The following is a 17,461-nucleotide window of genomic DNA, read 5'->3' as shown; positions in this document are numbered from 1 at the left end:
GGAAGAAAAACTGAAGACATACCCCCTTAAATGTGTATTTTAAGCTAAATATCAATAATTAAATATTACCCAAACCTCACTCTCTATATTTTATCCTACATCAAATATAAGTATGGAGTATTTTAATTGTTTCTTAAATATCCCTAAATTCCTAACTGAAATCAATTCTAATAAATTGTTGGTGATTGAGAAAAATGCAAAATTTAAATATAATTATTCAGTAGAAATTAATGACTTGGACATTATTAAAATACAATTTAGAAACCTCTCTTTATAACCAACTAAATTCCACAATCCTTTTTTAAAGGCACAAATTAGAAGGTGACAAAACCACCATAAACTTAGCATATGGGCCCACACTCTGCTGAAGGGCATTAGGAAATTTAGCCAGGAGTTGATGTGTAGCCAAGGCTAGAGGCCCTGCTTGCTGGGAGTTGACTCTGGTTGCCAGTTTGGGGGAGGTGTGGAAGGGCCTCTAGGGCTGGCACTCCGGGAGCTCAGAGCAGCAGCTACTTACAAACAAGGAGGAGCCGTGTCAGTATTTTAGCGACTGTGCAGCTGCACCACTGCAAATCGGCTGAACATCAGCTCTGCTTGCGGCCTTCTATAAATACAACTTGATAAGAACAGAAGATTGTGAACACACTATTTTTTTTAGTTAGTTTATTATAAAAGAAAACAATCCCTGGAGACACAATATACAACATTTTGATTCTTAAATCCTTCTACCTTTTTTTCCTGAGACTAAACATCCTTCACAACCCCCCAGTCTGCTTGGTCCACACTACAACCCAGCTCCTTGGCTCCTGGTTGCACAGGTCCGAGGTTCCAACAACTGTAACCATGATTAACGCAGCAGAACCACTCTCCAAAGGGAGCCCTTTGAGAAAATTTAAATAGCTGATAATGCATCCTAAATCAATAGTGAAGGGACTGTTTTTCCCTCTAAGATTAAATCCCACATGTCTTATGCTCAAGCTTGTGTCTTCCTATTGCCATAGTAAACATCTGGAAAGTATGGTGGAATCTTCACCGGTTTTTTAACTCTAGGACTGCCACTTGTGATCCAGATGAGTCAAAATAAACAGTCAGGGTATCTTCTAAAAAGCCCATGATGGCCCTTTTGGATGTGTCTCCAGCCAGTGCATGGACACTGCTTATGTGTGTCAGGGCCATTTTGACCATTTGGTCTCTTTCCTGTGGGCTGTGGGGTCCTCCGGTGTCATCTCCCTCTGCTCCTGATTTTAAAAACTGTAGGATATAGGACTGGATCATATTCCCATTCAGTTCAACGGTTCCTCTGATACAGGGCAGGTCTGAGGCACTGGCCAAGCTCAAAAGGTGAATCAGTGCCTGGCAGATTTGGGTCCGTAGGCTGGCACAGTACTTGAATTCCAAAAAGTCTGCTGTATCTTCGCTCTTCTGTAAGGCAGTGACCAACGCGTTCCAGATCCGAGCGTACTGGTCAACAGACCCATACTGCTCTCTCTTGCCTGGGATGGAAAGGGCAGCAGCAGATCTGATGCGTACTTTGAAGTTCTTACATGATGTCACAACCGATGTCAGGGCATTGTAGGCCTGGGAGGTCCATGGGGCTGTCCCTAGAGAAAACCCACAGTCATTAAAACAAATGAAGGCTTAGAAATAACTGGGGTAAAAGAGAGAAGGGTGGAAGGACACATATACACTAGTGCTACAGACAGTCATTTCATGTATTCTGCAAGAGCAGGGCAGTGACTGGCAAACTGTGGGATCCTGGGTACGTGGCCAAGAGCCAACCCCAAACCTCCCTCTTTCCCAAGACCAGTCAGCTGCATGCTTAGGGCCTCTGCTACCCAATATAGGACCTTTGGCAACTTAGGAAAGGCTTCTTCTCCAGGAGGATTCTGTCCTAAGCGGGTAAGGCTTGGTGGTAGGGGCATGAACTGGAATTGCAGCCCCATCTGTCCTCTCAGTTGGGCGTTTCTGAGCAGTGTGCAAGCCACACGACTGCATGTGGCAGCCCAGTTCATGCGAGCACTCAGCATATAGATGCTGCTCTGGCCACAGCAAGTCATGCATTTTATTGCAAAGAAAAAGAAAACTTCTAATTTTAAGAATAAGATGCCTAGATTTCTGTCTTTTTTTCCATTCCTGTAGGCCCTAGGAAATCAGCCTGCTTTCTTCCTTTCCTCACCAGAGCTACCGCTACCCAGTTTTGGGGTGTCCTTATGCCTCAAGATGGGTGGCAGAGTAGAATGTAGCTTCTCTGACTCTTCCACCCCTTCTCAACTTCTTTGTTCTTTCTGAAGACAGTGAAGCAGGCCCTTTCCATTTGGTGGCTGCTACTGCCACTTACAATGGGCCACTGTCAGTGGTGCCAGAATCTCACTCTCTAACCCATCACTATCCTTTGTCCGTTTCCTCGCTCCCTTTTCTTATGTGGCTTCTCACAGCTCTGCCACTCCCTTCTTTTTAGTTCTCAAACGTCCTGCCTTTGTGGAGCTCCCCTTTCCCTCCAGGTCATGCAGTCCCCTCTCTTCAGGTCAGCTGCTCTCTCTCCAGTAAGCTGAGGGCACGTGCCAGGCAGGAAGGCAGGAGAACCAACCACTGAGGTCCCCTGGTCTCAAGGGTTTCTTGGCTCTCCAGAAGGCAGGCTCCAACCTCAATGAGCTCCCCCAAAGGTCAGCCCCAGGTTATTTCCTAGGGAAAAGGAAGGCTTAGAAATACGCCTCCATGAGGCTACCCACCAGCTGACGGGAGCAGAGTCAGCTTCCCCTGACTTGATGAGTGCTCTGCTGTTCTATGTGGTTTTTGCCCCTCCAGGAACATACCCTTAGATTTTAAATTTTGTCAGAGACAGATGTATAAAGCAAATACTGGCATTCAAAGGGAATGGGATTTGGCGGTTATGATCCATGTATCTAAGCAGCTACTAGCCCTGAATGATATATCAAGGTGCATGGCATGCCATTAATTAGGGACAGATGCCCTCCTTATATTTAGCATTCATTTCTTGACCAAGAGCTCAAGTGGGATTCCCAATTTGCACCCTTTTTTCCATTCCAATTTTTTGTTTATTTTTTCTTGACAGTTAAAACAATATATGCTTATTGTAGAATATTTAGAAAATGAAAGCAGAAAAATCCTACTCATCATTCCATCCAGAGGCAACAATGGTTAATAATTAGGTAAGCCAATTTCCTTTCAGTCTTTTTCTTACCAATCTATTTGAGATCATACTATAGAAATGATTTAATATCCTGCTTTAGTTTGCTTTACATCAGAAGTATTTTCCAAGATTATTAAAGACTCTTTGTAAATTTTAAATGGCAATAAAATATTATATATCCCATTGTATAATGATTTATTTCACCATTCCCTTAAACTTGGGTTTTCGGTATGTCTCCATTTTTTTCTAATACTGAGATAACATTGTGACGAATTATCTTTAATAACAATGAAGATTGGCGTGTGCTGTCCAAAGAGGCTCTCCACCAGAGAGAAAAAGGAAATTTTCTTACCTAATGGAAGGGCAGGATTTTTAAATACATTTCCCACTGCGTAACAAGCATTCCAGCGGACTTTCATTGCAGCCTCAGTTAGAACAGTAGAAATTAGGGCCTGGAGCGCCTCCTCAATGATTTCAGCAAATCTGGGTTTTTCTATATGAGAGGGTTGCAGAAAGTGAAGCAAATTTCCAAGGGCACGGACTGCATTGCTTTTTACCTAGAATAAAATGTAAAAGCCTTAGAAATCTGTTTTGCCAAAGAGATGTTTCTGAAAGTATGCTTTCAGTTATTAAATAACCCAGCAGGTTCTAGACTTCTTAAAGCAAGTCCTCAGACCTCTGCAAGGTCTTGTCTGGTTATCACTCTGAGCCAGCAGAAAGCTGAGGTTCTATTATATGAAGCTCCTTTTGCTGATTTTTCTTTAGTGCTAGTCTGGACCTCAGAGAGCTTCACCTTCCTCATTTTACAGGGATGGACTGTAAGGCCCAGGGACACCAGGGCAAGACTGGTTTGTAGCAAGCCTAGGAGGAGAAGCTAGGATTGGAATTTCAGAACCAATACTTTTCTACTAGACCAGTGTTTCATCCTTGCAGAACACTAGAATCGTCAGGGAAGTTTTTTGGTTTTTTTCTTTAAAACCAATTCCCAGACCCTCACCCCACAACTTCTGATTACATCACTCAGGCCGGGCTTCCCAGGTGATTACCAGATTTTTAGAGCCACTGTACTAAATTAAGCACAGGTACCATGCCAGGTGCTTTAACAGAAGGCATCTCACTATTCAGTGAAGTATATGTAACAATTTCTACATTACAGGTGAGGAATCCGACCTTCAGAGAAGTTAAATACTATACCAAAGTCACTCAGCTACTAGAGGCCATGCCAAGGCTTGAATCTGTGTCTGCCTGACCTAAAGCCCAGGCCTACGCTTTTAAAACTTAGTGTAACAGGAAATATTCAAAGCGGGGGGTAGGGTGCGCATTTTTCTGACTTGTCAATTCTACTTAAAGATTTTTTTTTTGAGAAACAGGTTAGTATTAAAACAAACCTGAATATATCATGTAGTATTACATTTTCATGAGATATGAGACAGTAAAGAAGCTGTGCAAGTGTGGAGTGGGTCATTTCACACCCTGAGTATATCCTCAATATCCTTTAAACAAGGTACATCTGGTAGGATAGTCTGAGGAATATCACACCACACTAAGCTACCAGCTATGCTGCAACTATAATACATGAAGTATCTAAATGAGAAATACTAGGTTTTGTTCAGAGTCTACCTTGTCTTTATCCTTCGAGGCTTCTATAGCTGATCGCAGCATTTTCAAGAGCAGGAGACCGGAGAACTCTTCCTGGAAACTTGGGTCTGATGTTTCCCTGTTCCACCCAAAGCAGGTAAAAACATGTTAAAAGGTAAAACACATTTAAGTATACACATACAAAAATATATCACTAAGTGTAACTTAGAGAAAATAGTTTAACAAATCCGTTCAGATTATACCAAAAACTTAAGGGTATACATCTTTTGATCTAATAGTTCTGTATCTAGGAATGTATTCAAAAGGCGTATCTATCTCAAAATGCAGATTTCATGCACAAAAATGTTCATTGAATATAAAAGCCTACAAGCCTAAAACAGTGTTCAGTAATAAATAAATGGTTAAATAGTCATCACACAGTGATGATTTTGTAATAATAAATAAGGATTTATAAAAAGTCAATAAGGGAAAAGAATGCTTATAAATTTTACTTATACATGTCATTTATACAAGGACATTTGTTCACGAGTAACAAGTTCCCTCTGGGCAGGGGAACTAGGGTGTTAGAATAGGAAAAAAAAAAATAACCCTTTTTACTGTTTGGATTTTTTTTAACCTGTGAATATATTTCTTTAAAAAAACCCCAAAAACTGTATTTAAAAAGTCGGGTAAACATTACTAAGGTTTTGTTTTTATCTTTTCTATAATATGGCTATATTATATCAGCATACAGTATTTTTTATGCATATGTCTTAATATTTTCCTAATAGATGTTAAGAACAGCTTATTAATTTTGTTACTTAAAGGGGAATATAAAGCAAAACAAAGCAGGAAGACTGACTGCTTAATAGAGGGGGTATTACTAACAATTCTTTCATAGTACAGATCAAAGATATCCTCTTGGGACCTCAGCCTCAGAAGTCACCCAGGGATAACAAGCTGAGTCACCTACATGTTGACAATCAGAGTGTCTGTCAGGTTACCCAGGGACCAGGCTGCTTTGGCTCGAACATTCAGAGACTTGTCTTGAAGTGACATCAATACTGCATTTGCTGTGTCTGCAACAAATATGACATCCTATAAGATAAAACAAAACATTGCAGTTACTTTAGGAGTTGATACTGCTACCTTTGAAAGTCTCAGTTTATTTTCAGATAAAGCTATAAGTCTTTACAGCAACTTTCTATTTGGAAATAAAAATTCATTTATTCAATTTACTATTCTTGTATTTTATAATTTGGACACTCAACAACATCTCAGGGGATGCTCTCCCATGATTTTGGAATGTGCCATGGACACCCGATGAGCCTTGTAGCTACTGTTCTTGTGAACACTGTATAACCTGGCCTGTGATAGTTACCTAGGAAGTCTATGCTTGGGTTCATTTAAATGAACTATAGACATTACCATATTTTAGCAGCAATTAAGGAAGCCAGATTACAAAGCAATTTAATTTACTATCCAGTACGAGAAGCTCTATATCCACAAAGAAGTCTTACTCTGAACTATAAAAGAGGCACAGAAGAGCTAAATAGGCTCACTGACCTGTCTGAGACAGGGAAAAAGCACATAGACTCCAAGGGCCCGTGAGGTTGCAGCTTTCACTAAACGGTTCTTGCTGTCATTTAGCCCGAGTAGCACTGTGATGCACAGGATCTGCTTGTCATTCTGCAATGAGAAGGTTGACAAAGGAAAAATGAGAATGAAATAACTAGCAGCCAAAAGCTTCTACAAGTGACTGTGAAATATCTGTGCTTGAGTCTATATTCAGGAGTTGAACACCACTGTGACCTTGAGGCTACCCTGGTAAACAGCAGGTTCAATTCAGATACAATTATCATCTGAGCATCCACTTTGTGCAAAGCGTACATAGCATCTCATTACATTTAACCCTTACAACTATGTGAATTAAGTCATTTTTAGTCTTCTACTTCATATTTCTTCTTCTTCTTGTTATCTGTGTAAATAACAAGTGGTACAAATGCTACTGAGGACTAAAGAACAGGAACAGTTTGAATACTGCTATGGTCTGAATGTTTATGTTCCCCCCCAAGTTCATATGTTGAAATCCTCACTCTCACGGTGATGGTATTAGGAAATGGGGCCTTTGGGAGGTGATTAGGTCATGGGTGAAGAGCTCTCATAAATGAGATCAGTGGCCTCATAAAAGAGGCCCCAGAGATCTGCCTTGTCCCTTATACCATGTGAAGACACAGCAAGAAGGTGCTATCTGGGAATCAGAGAGTGAGTCCTAATCTGCCAATGCCTTGATCTTGGACTGTCCAGCCTCCAGAACCATGAGAAATAAGTTTCTGTTGTTTAGGAGCCACTAATTCATGCTGTTTTGCTATAGCAGCCCAAACACAGTAAGACAAATACCATATGTGTTGGGCACCAAACCTAAGAATTTTCACATACTTTATATTATTTTTCACTATTCCCAATGATATTATAAATTTTAGGGAGGCTCAGATAGTCAAAGAGCTAGAATTTAACCCAGATCTTCTTAACTTTGGATATGAAACCTTTCTGAAATCTCTGCCTTTAAAGCCTCTGCTACTCTTACCTCTACCACCTACATTCTAACGCACAGGGGGAAACAGCTTTCCTGATATATTAAGGCTTTTACGTTTTCCCATTTGTTGTTCCCCACTCCCTCCACCCCAAACTCAAGTAAAATAAGCACCTTTTCTTCAGAGATGATGCTGAATACTAGTTCAAAATGAAAAAAAAAAAAAATCAAATTCAAGCTTGGAGGCATCATTTGAAGGCGAGAAAACAGCCCTCACATTACCGGCAGATTGCTGAAGGCCTCGGGCAAGATGGAAGACAGGGCATCACAGGAACTCGCCTGGAGAGTCGGGTGCTCTGAATTCTGCAGGGCTCTGGGTAAAGGACCGTTCAGCATCATAGTCCAGAACATCACCACCTGGAACAGAGGCCAGTAAAAGCTGCAGCTCAAGACAGCGGAACCAACTCGAAGCTAAGCCTAGCAGAAACAGCCTTAGTAATAACACATTTCCTCCAAGTAGCCCCTTTTTGTAAATGCTTTCATTATTTCTTTTTCCACAGTGATGAAAAGAACTTTAGAAAACAGCTACAGTAATTGGTCCTTCCATTTTATTGGTTAGGAGACAACAGCCTAATAAAGTTCAGCAGCAATAGCGATGATAATGAATAGGAAGAAGATGAAGATGATGATGACAATGATAGCAACAAGAATAGCAGTAGCAGCTAATGTTTTCCAGAGAGCTTATTACATGCCAGGCACTGTTTTAAGTATTTCACATTTATCAACTCATTTTAACCCTCAACACAACTAAATGACGTCTCTGTCATTATCCCCATTTTTACACAAGGAAACTGAGGCACAAAGATAATTCAACTTGCGAATCAGCCGCAGGGGCCAACTGGAATCCAGATCAATTGACACTCAGCTAGGGCTCTTTCCACCTGAACCCATGTGGGCCCAGGGATCAGGGTCCCAGAGCAGCCCCGAGTCCAAAAAGCACAGGATCCAGAGGCAGAGGTGAGAGTGAGTCCTTTAGCTGCTGCCTCCTGTCTCTGCAGCCTTGGATGAGTCGCTTAATCTGTCTAAACTCTGGCTCCTCTTCAATAAAACAGTGTAAAGACATTACTTGTAGAGTCTGTGTGATAATAAATACTGTGTGTAAAGTTTCTAACACAGGGCCTGGTACATAGTGCACACTCTTAAATTGGCCAGGAGGCTCTGTTTTAAGCACTTTGAAGAATTATCTCACTTTAAAGCCCCTAAGGATGGCATCTGAACAGTTTCTTTCCATGCTTTATGAACACCCTGGAATTTCATATTCATTTGCAAATCTGTGGTTTTGGTATGCCCAGTTTCTGTCCCATGGACTTAGTCCTGGGTTTTGCTGTGTATTTCATGCACCAGTTCTGTCCTCCTCCTCCTGCCTCAGCTCCTGGAAATCCAGTCTGGACCCCTCTTCCCCACCAAATCCAGAAGAATGGGGACAGACAAGGTGGTTGCCTGACTCTAGGAGGGCCCCACAACACCCCTGTGTAACTCTCCCCCACACTGAATAAGCTGACCCGTGCAACCAACAGGATGTTGTACAAATGACAGAATCAAACTTCTGAAGCTAGGTCATAAAAAATGCCAGGGCTTCTGTTTTGCTCTCTTTTCCTTGGATCACTTGCTTGTAAGGGAGGCTGGCTGCCATGTCTAGAGGACACTCAAGCAGCCATCTGGAGAAGTCCTCACAAGGAGGAACTGAGTGAGGTCTCTGCCCACAGCCATTACTAACTTGCTAGGTATATGGGTAAGCCAACTTGGAAGAAGATCCCCCAGCCCGTCTCCAGGCGACTGTAGCCCTGAGTGGCATCTTGACCCCAACCTCATGAGAGACCTGAGCCAAACCACCCTGACAAGCCACTCCCAATTCCTGACCCACAGAAACAGAGAGAATGAAAGTATATTGTTTTAAGCCGCTAAGTGTTTAGGGTTAACTTATTACTCATCAACAGAGAAGTAATACAGAAAGTATAGGTCTTTTTTTTTACAGATAAAACAATAACTGAGTGTGCATAGTTGTCTAGCAAGGAGAGAAGTATGGACATAAAACCTAGTTCTGATAGCAAAGCTCAACTCATCTCCCTGCAAATGGTTACATGAAAGCTTTAGTGGCCACCTAAGGAAGGCATTAAGGTTAGAACTTTCAATTCACTGCAAGGATGATGGAAATTGTGAAGGGAAAAGAATAAGCAGAATGAAGCGGGCAGAGGGAGAAAACATCACCAACACTGAGTTGATCTTGCTTTTGGCACTAGGACCCTCTTTAAGTAGGGTCACATGCCCTTCATCCAAAGAACTGGCACGGTGTGGGGGCAACAGAAATAACCTGAGATCACAGGAATTCAATATATACAATCATGGGATAAGGGGGGTTGAGAGGTTAAGGGAATTAACATTCACTGAATACCTACAATGTGCTAGCATCTTTACATTCAGTTTTTCAACAGCTTTTTGACTTAAGGATTATAATTTTTCTTTATAGTGAGGAAACCATGTTCATAACCACATATCCATTAAGTGATACTCTCTAGATTTGATCCCCAGCCTTCTGACTCAAAATCTTTGGCTCTTCCCACCATTTTACTAATAGTTTCCCTATTGGAGAGGCTGAGTAACCAAATTAGGTTTTCTGCAAAAGAAGTAAACCATCATTTTTGACATTAGAAGAAACCGTATTATCTACTCCACTTTATCACTGAGCTGCAAAAGAAAACTGCAACTGAAGCACTGAGGAAAGAGAAAACTATCAATTGACATTTACTTACCAAGAAGACTGGTACTCTCTGCTCAGGCGGTATGGCAGAATCCGGTTTATACTGTTGTATCAAGCCTGTACCTAGTTCTTCAAGAAGCTGCCAAGATAAAAGAAATGATTATCAAAACAGTATTAGAATTATGGATGTTACAAACAACTTCAGTTTGGAGATCACCTCAAATTAAGGAAAAAAATAATTTCCAACTGATTTCCTTTCTTTTCTCAGTAACTCCTATAACAGAGGCATTCTTTTAAGGAGTAAAACCAACAGCTATCTATTGTTATTACCAGATCAATTCTTTGGGTTTATACGTAAGAGCTGAAAATAGGAGAATAATGGACATGCAGCAGAGGGAAGAACATAAAGTGAAGTGAAAGGCATGTGGCTTTTAATGAAAATACCTTTGCTCCATGAAGCTGAATGGACGGATCTGCTTCCCCCATGCACTTGCAAATCACCTCTCCAAGCTCCATTAAGTAGACCTGAGCCATTGAAAAGTAGCCCCTCGCCAGATGAGCCAATACCTGCAAAGGGTGCATGGAATTAACCTCTCAAGATTTGAGTGCAAGGCTGTGATGTCCAGAAAAGTGTTTCGGTATTTCACAAATCACGCACACTCAACAAGGGACTGAAATCCGATGTTGAATGAAATGAAGAACCACCATAATCTGTATTTTATGACTAACATCAATTAACTGTATCATAATTTTATGGTGCTTTATAGTTTATGATTGTTTTTTACTAATATAATCTAAGTCTCAGAACTAGTCTTTGCGGTAGGTAGTAACTGGATTTTACAGATGAAGAAACTCAAGGTGAAAAGGTTAAAGGACATGTTTAATCCCATCCAGTTAATTAACAGCAGACCCCAGGACCAAGGCTATGTCATAGATCAATCATATTTGAATACAGAAAAAGCAAATTATTTTATCTAGTGTTGTTTTCTTCCTTTGAAGGAACAATTATTTTATTTCTCTAAGCAGATAAGAGACCAGGGAGAAGTTTATAGACAATTAAACATTTAAGCTGCAAAAATAAAAGATTAACTGTACAATTTCTTTTAGAATTATTATATAATCTATTATACTCACCTGTCATGTAATACATGAGGTGACTAAAATAGTTTATAATAAAAGAACAAAAAGGAATGAATCTGACATTTTAAAACCAAGGATCCCCCTGACCACAAAACAACAAAAACAAACCACCTACACCTAAAATTCAACTCCCACTAACACATCTGACACGTAGCTTGGCTTTATGCTATTTTCATATACTGTTCACAATCACCCTCTGAAGGAAGAATGATTATTTCTATTTCAGAGATGAGGAAATGAAACCTCCTACCTGTAAGGCCTCCAGTCGCATGGGAGATGGTTCATAGGTACTTCCAGCCCCAGAGCCAGCATCGCTACCTGAACAGGAATCCTCCTTGGGCAGCACAACAGTAGAAATGCAAAGGCGAATGAGCCAGCAGGGCTCTGAAGACCCCTTAGGTGAGCTGACTGACGCTTCTTCCAGGGAGGGTCCTGCAGGGGCTTTCTTCCACCAGTCAGGAGCGCTGAGGTGGGGAGTTGCTGAATTGCTATTACTGAGACCAGAAGAACACGGCTGTTGTAGAAGTAGCTGGACTTCAGGTAAAGGTGCATTAGTAGACACTATAGCTCCCAAGAGTGTGAGACTTGACACACGAACATTAACATCTGTCAAAGGAAACAGTAAGAATGCATCACCATGGGAACAGCTATCCTAAGGATGGTGGTTATTCCTGCAGCCAAGTAAGAATTATTAAATCCCTCTTTAACCTGAGTTTAATTAAACCTCTAGATCTAATTTATAGGAAATACATGGGATAGGAGAGTAAGTTAACACCATAAAGAAAACAATCTGACAAATCAAGAATGTGATTTCTTTTGTTAGCTTTGTGGCAGAACTTATAGCTTACATTCTGTAAAACAACTGGCTTGGAGTCTTCCCAAAATCAGTATCATTAAAAAAAAAAAAAAAAGATAGGGGACTACTCTAGATTAAAAAAGGCTGAAGTGGCATAACGAAATGCAATACATGAACCTTGAATGAACCCAGGATTTTTTAAAAAAAGCTATAAGAAAAAACCTAAAAGGTGTCTAGATTCATTTTGTTTTTGCATGTGGATGTCCAGCTATTCTAGCATCATTTGTTGAGAAGAATACCTTTGCCCCTTTGTTGTGGATCACTTGATTACATTAATGTGAGTCTATTTCTGGGCTCTCTACTCTGTTCCTCTGATCTATTTGTCTATTCTTTTGCCAATACCACACTGTCTTGATTACTGTAGTTTTTCAGCAGATTTTGAAGTTGGGTAGTGTCAGTCTTTCACCTTTGTTCTTCTCTATCAATATTGTTTTGGTTATTCTGGGTCTTTTGCCTCTCCATAAAGCTTTAGAATCAGTTTGTTGGTATCTACAAAATTAACTTGCTGGGATTTTGATTGAGAACGCATTGAATCTACAGATAAAGTTGGGAAGAACTGACATCTTGACAATATTGAGTCTTCCCACCCACAAACACAGAATCTCTCTCCATTCGTTTAGTTCTTCTTTGACTTCTTTCATTAGTTTTACAGTTTTCTTCATATAGATTCTTGTACATATTTTGTTAGATTTATACCTAAGCATTTTGGGGTTTGAACATTTTAATAACAAAGTTACTGGTGACAAAATCAGACATTTGAAAAAGACCTTTGAGACAGGGTCCACCCCGCTCAGTTGAAGATGCAGATAAAGAAAAGCTGGTACGGTGGAATGAGCAGGGGAGTCGGGAGACTCAGTTGTTTTAATCTTACTTCTGCCACTGATGTGATCAGAGACCTTAAGGTAAAATTTATCTTTCTAGGTCCCATTTTACACACTGGTGCAAGTAGTGAACTGGACATAGTTTACACATCATTATCTCTTTTGAGCCTCATAAAAATCTTATGAGGTAGTTAAAATTCTTCCTGATAGGAGGAAACTAGGGTTCAGAGAGGCCCGTGACTATGAGACAGCAAAAATGGGAGTGGGTCGCAGACCCTTGGATTGACTCCAGGTACAGTGCTCTTTCCATGATGTCATGGAGAACATCCATTTCCTTCTTGTTCTACAATTCTGATTGAATAATGCAACCCATCAGAAGGTGGTCTGATCCGAAAGCTTGCAAACAAAAGAAAAACAAACGTTTTAAAGGCCAGTGTTTATAGCACATATACATTATGTGTGGGAGTAATTCAGGAAATAATATGAAATAAGACTATGTAGTTAGTGGGGATTTGAAGTTTTGGGGTTTTATCTGAACTTCAGAGGAGATACAATGTTAAAGAAGTTAGATTTTTTATTCTAGTTTTTCTTTCCAAAAAGAGGATAATATCTGTCCATCCACCCATCCTCTGCCTATGCCTAAAGGATATAAACTATTACATACTTGAGGGGGACTGCCTATAGTTAGCTCAATCCTAATTCTAAAGGGATACTCTGGTCCCTGCCTGAAGCACTGAAGATGCATAAACGTTACAATTAATTCTCCAGCTCACTTCCTTTCACTGGGGCTTGAGAGGTCAAAAGTGGGATTCTAGCAACAGTTGGTACCCTTGAAAAGTTGAGAAGAATAAGTAGAGATCTCTTGGAGCTGTAAAAGTGCTCTGAATACTTTTTTTTTTTAACACTAATAATCTACATTTGATTGATATAAAGAAGCATTCAGTTTTAAACCACTACCAACCTTTGTGGCGGATATAAGGCTTTATGTGGTTCCAGACTTTGGTCAGCAGGCTGAGTTTCAGACGGTTATAAGGTGCATTTGACACTAAATTTGCAAGGCACTGTAAAGCACAAAAAGATTATTTTAAATAATAAATAACCAGTGGTCTAATTAAAACACAGCATAGAAAGAAAATTGTACAGCATTTAATTAAAAAAGTTATTACACTTAATTGAAAATCAATCCGTTTCTTTTTTTGTCTTTGTTTTCTTAAAATAACACCTGTATTATCATTGCTACAACTTAATACTAAAGATAAAGGACTATTTCTAGTAAATCATTTATTTGGACATACAGAGATTGTAGGTAACATCAGACAAGTAAATACAAACTTCCAAACAGAATATCTTTAATAAAATTATTACTTAGTTACATTCTTAAGTCAAGCCCAAGTTACTTTTGGGCTATATGAAACCTTATACAAAACTAAACAGAAAAACCCCCTCTGGAACCCACAGACAACTTGGCACATTTACCTTAATTATCTGAGTAAGGGTCTGTGAAGATGACTCTGCCACCAAGGCTAACAGAAGACATCTGTGCAACTCTCTAATGCTGGAAGCGATCATCACAGAGAAGGGAGTAAAAGCCCTTCTGTGGTCACTGGTATCTTCAGCAACAGAAAGAAACTGCTTTGAGCCTTCCAATATGGCAGATAAAACTTGCAGAGCACAGGCACGTGTCTGAAATGTCAGGGTAATTCACATCAGTTACTTAAAAATCAGGAGTTGGATTCACTTCTTCCTATGTATGTTTAATTTTCAAAATATTTAGAATTATTTTAATTAGAACAAAGGCAATGGGATTATTAGTTCCTACAATAAAAGCAGCTATGAACTAGGCCACTTGCATCCCACATCTTAAAAAAAAAAAAATCTTAAATCACATTGCTTTTAGGTTTTCTTATAGTAACGAATACATCTAAGATATACCATAGCACAAACATCTGAAATCTTGAGCATGAGAATAATTTAAAGGCCTCGTTTATTCAAGCAGGCCAACTGAAAAGACAGAACTAAACAGCCCATAGGGTAGAAAAAATACACATATCCTGAGTCTGTTTTATGTCAAAGTTCCTGAGAGCATTCAGCTTTATATTCTACTCTGAAGCATCTGAATGCTCACTGTTAAATAGGACTTTAGGAACTTTGTGTACATTCATCTTGGCAGGTATCATTACTGATCCAGCTTTTAGAAAGAGTTTTAGGTGCAGGAAATAACACTGCCTGTAATAACAGTATCTGATAAAGAAAGGAATACCTAAATTAAATATAATCTTATGGATGGGATGGAAAAAAGTACACCTTTGTCATGGACTGCTGCTGTATTTGTCAGGAAAAGTATCACTGCATTAAGATTTTCTTTATATGGTTGAAAGATTACTTTCAATTGGTACTCTGATGATCTGCAGTATTAAAAATCAGAAATGAAAAAAGAAAGCCAATTTAACCAAAGTAGAATAGAGGTAATAAATGCAGGATTATTAATATGGTAATACTGTACTCACTCAAAAGCACCAAATAACATTTTTGGTCAGATTTTTTAAAAGCAGAGAATCAATATTACAATTTTAGAATCTAATCTAAATAATTACTTAACATGACATATATCTGAGTTTGGAGTGCATAAGGTTTTCCAGAAAGCCTTCAATTATATTACCTCCACATAATGAAATAATAAATCACTTCTGCAGGCCTTTTGTAGAGTGAAATCATAAAAATCTAAAGATTTATTTCCCCAAAAACAAATTCCAAAGTAAGCATAATCACTTAAGTTAGGAAGTTGACAATGTATTAGGAAATTGTGGGAAAGAGCAAGAGAATGACAATGTAAACATGAGTCAGTTGATCCACTTTTCTGTAAAAAGCCAGCAGTACCTATTTTGTATTTTAGATATTGCAGGCTACAGTATTTGTCACAACCATCAACTCTGCCATGGTAGCATAGACACTATGTAAAGGAATAAATGTGGCCGTGTTCCAATAAAATTCTACTTATGGGCAATGAAATCTGAATTCCATATAATTTTCACATATCATGAAATATTATTCTTGTTTTGATTAAAAAACCATTTAAAAGTGTAAAAACCATTCTCAGCTCACCGGTCATACAAAAACAGGTGGGGGCCAGATTTGGCCTATAGGCCATAGTTTGTCAATTCCTGACTCGATGGCTGGTGTGAACTGAACAAGACAGATGTTATGCTAAACCTTCATTTCTTTAGACAGCAATTAAAGATCACAATTCCAACAGCTCACAAACCAAATAAAATTAAAAATCAAGTGGAAAGGAATAAACTTGTTCAAAAAGTCAAAAGATATTAGCACAATTAACTTTGGCGCTCTAAGGTGGGAAAACGTCTATGACTATCACAGATGAAAACAAAAGAAATGTCATTGAAATTGGTTATTTTTTCCCACTGAGGTATTAAATCTATGTATTAATAGAAATTTGATACCATATCAAATTATACTTCTTGGCTGGGTACAATGGCTCATGCCTATAATCCTAGCACTCTGGGAGGCCAAGGTGTGAGGATTGCTTGAGGTCAGGAGTTTGGCAACAGTGAGACCCCATCTTTACTAAAAACAGGAAAAATTAGCTGGGTATGGTGGTGCACACCTGTAGTCCTAGCTACCGGAGAGGCTGAGACAAGAGGATTGCTTGAGCCCAGGAGTTTGAGGTTGCAGCAAGCTTTGGTGAAGCCAGTGCACTCTAGCCAGGGCAACAGAGCAAGACTCTGTCTCAAAAAAAAAAAAAAAAAAAAAAACAAAACCCAAAAACCAAAACAAAACACAAAAAAAACTTCTCATAGTTTTGAGTTAATTTCCTTTAAACTCTTTAATATATCTTTGTTATTATAATTGTTACTTAGGATACTGAATCTGGTTCAAGTTCTGCTTCATTTGTTCTTACATCAATATTTAATAGCCTGTTTACCAGTTCTAATCAGTACTTTTAGCAGAAATTACTGATGTGCAAACAAATCTTAATAGGTGCAGCTCTCCTGAGAGCTCATTTTGTTAAGTTTTCACTGTCTGAATATTTACAATGATGGATGAAAAACTTTCCATCTTATAAACATCAGTGTGCTCAGTTTTTACTAGTTTCACTTCCTTGGACATGAAACTAATAAAATAGGAAAGTATTTTTCTTTTTTTGCTACTTAAAAATGTAACAGAAACGTTTGCTGAGGTAGCTTAGTCAATCCTCATTTTTTTCTTTGTGTGTTTGGTCTCAGAATATTTCTGGAAGGGTGACAAAGAAGTCCTTGCTGAGAGTGGGTTTCCTGGTTATTCTCTCCTTTGGCTTTGTCCAAGCATTGATTACTATTCACATGTTTTAGGGTTAATTTTATTGGCTCATATTCCTCAAGTTGCTTGGAGGCATTTGAACATTGTGTCAGGGCCCTAGTCTTGGAGACATCCAACCAAAGGTTATCTATTCCTGGTTGCCAGGTAAGAGAAAACCTGATTACCTACCATTCCGTAACAGTTAAAAATTCCAACCCTTTCACTTTCTTTTCCAGTTATGCTATTATCTAGATTTTGATTTGTTTCTATCTTTCATAGTTATCTAAAAAAGAAATAAATTATCATCATGGAATTGGAAAATCAGGATAAT

The 17,461-nt window shown here is 39.1% G+C and overlaps 1 protein-coding gene and 1 long non-coding RNA gene across 5 annotated transcripts in view; one reads left to right on the top strand and one right to left on the bottom strand.

The window, feature by feature from the left end:
- Nucleotides 1-17,461, top strand: part of LOC123620365 — a 96,169-nt gene that overhangs the window by 61,160 nt on the left and 17,548 nt on the right. For all 4 annotated transcript variants that reach the window (XR_006728818.1, XR_006728815.1, XR_006728817.1 and 1 more), the window contains exons 2-4: nucleotides 3,074-3,170; nucleotides 4,791-4,886; nucleotides 11,387-11,559. This is a non-coding gene — a long non-coding RNA (uncharacterized LOC123620365). The remainder of the gene's footprint in view (nucleotides 1-3,073; nucleotides 3,171-4,790; nucleotides 4,887-11,386; nucleotides 11,560-17,461) is intronic.
- HEATR6 (HEAT repeat containing 6) overlaps nucleotides 452-17,461 on the bottom strand; it is a 31,970-nt gene continuing 14,960 nt past the window's right edge. The window contains exons 10-20 of the mRNA XM_045525524.1: nucleotides 14,314-14,520; nucleotides 13,799-13,898; nucleotides 11,411-11,766; nucleotides 10,465-10,587; nucleotides 10,073-10,159; nucleotides 7,545-7,679; nucleotides 6,296-6,418; nucleotides 5,703-5,827; nucleotides 4,772-4,868; nucleotides 3,504-3,708; nucleotides 452-1,601 (exon numbers count right to left, since the gene is read on the bottom strand). Of these exons, the coding sequence (XP_045381480.1) occupies nucleotides 1,030-1,601; nucleotides 3,504-3,708; nucleotides 4,772-4,868; nucleotides 5,703-5,827; nucleotides 6,296-6,418; nucleotides 7,545-7,679; nucleotides 10,073-10,159; nucleotides 10,465-10,587; nucleotides 11,411-11,766; nucleotides 13,799-13,898; nucleotides 14,314-14,520 (2,130 nt within the window). The 3' untranslated portion in view covers nucleotides 452-1,029. The remainder of the gene's footprint in view (nucleotides 1,602-3,503; nucleotides 3,709-4,771; nucleotides 4,869-5,702; nucleotides 5,828-6,295; nucleotides 6,419-7,544; nucleotides 7,680-10,072; nucleotides 10,160-10,464; nucleotides 10,588-11,410; nucleotides 11,767-13,798; nucleotides 13,899-14,313; nucleotides 14,521-17,461) is intronic.

This window comes from Lemur catta, chromosome 15 (assembly GCF_020740605.2).
Source record: "Lemur catta isolate mLemCat1 chromosome 15, mLemCat1.pri, whole genome shotgun sequence".
In the NCBI taxonomy this organism is placed as follows: domain Eukaryota; kingdom Metazoa; phylum Chordata; class Mammalia; order Primates; family Lemuridae; genus Lemur; species Lemur catta.
This window is presented reverse-complemented; position numbering and strand designations above follow the sequence as displayed.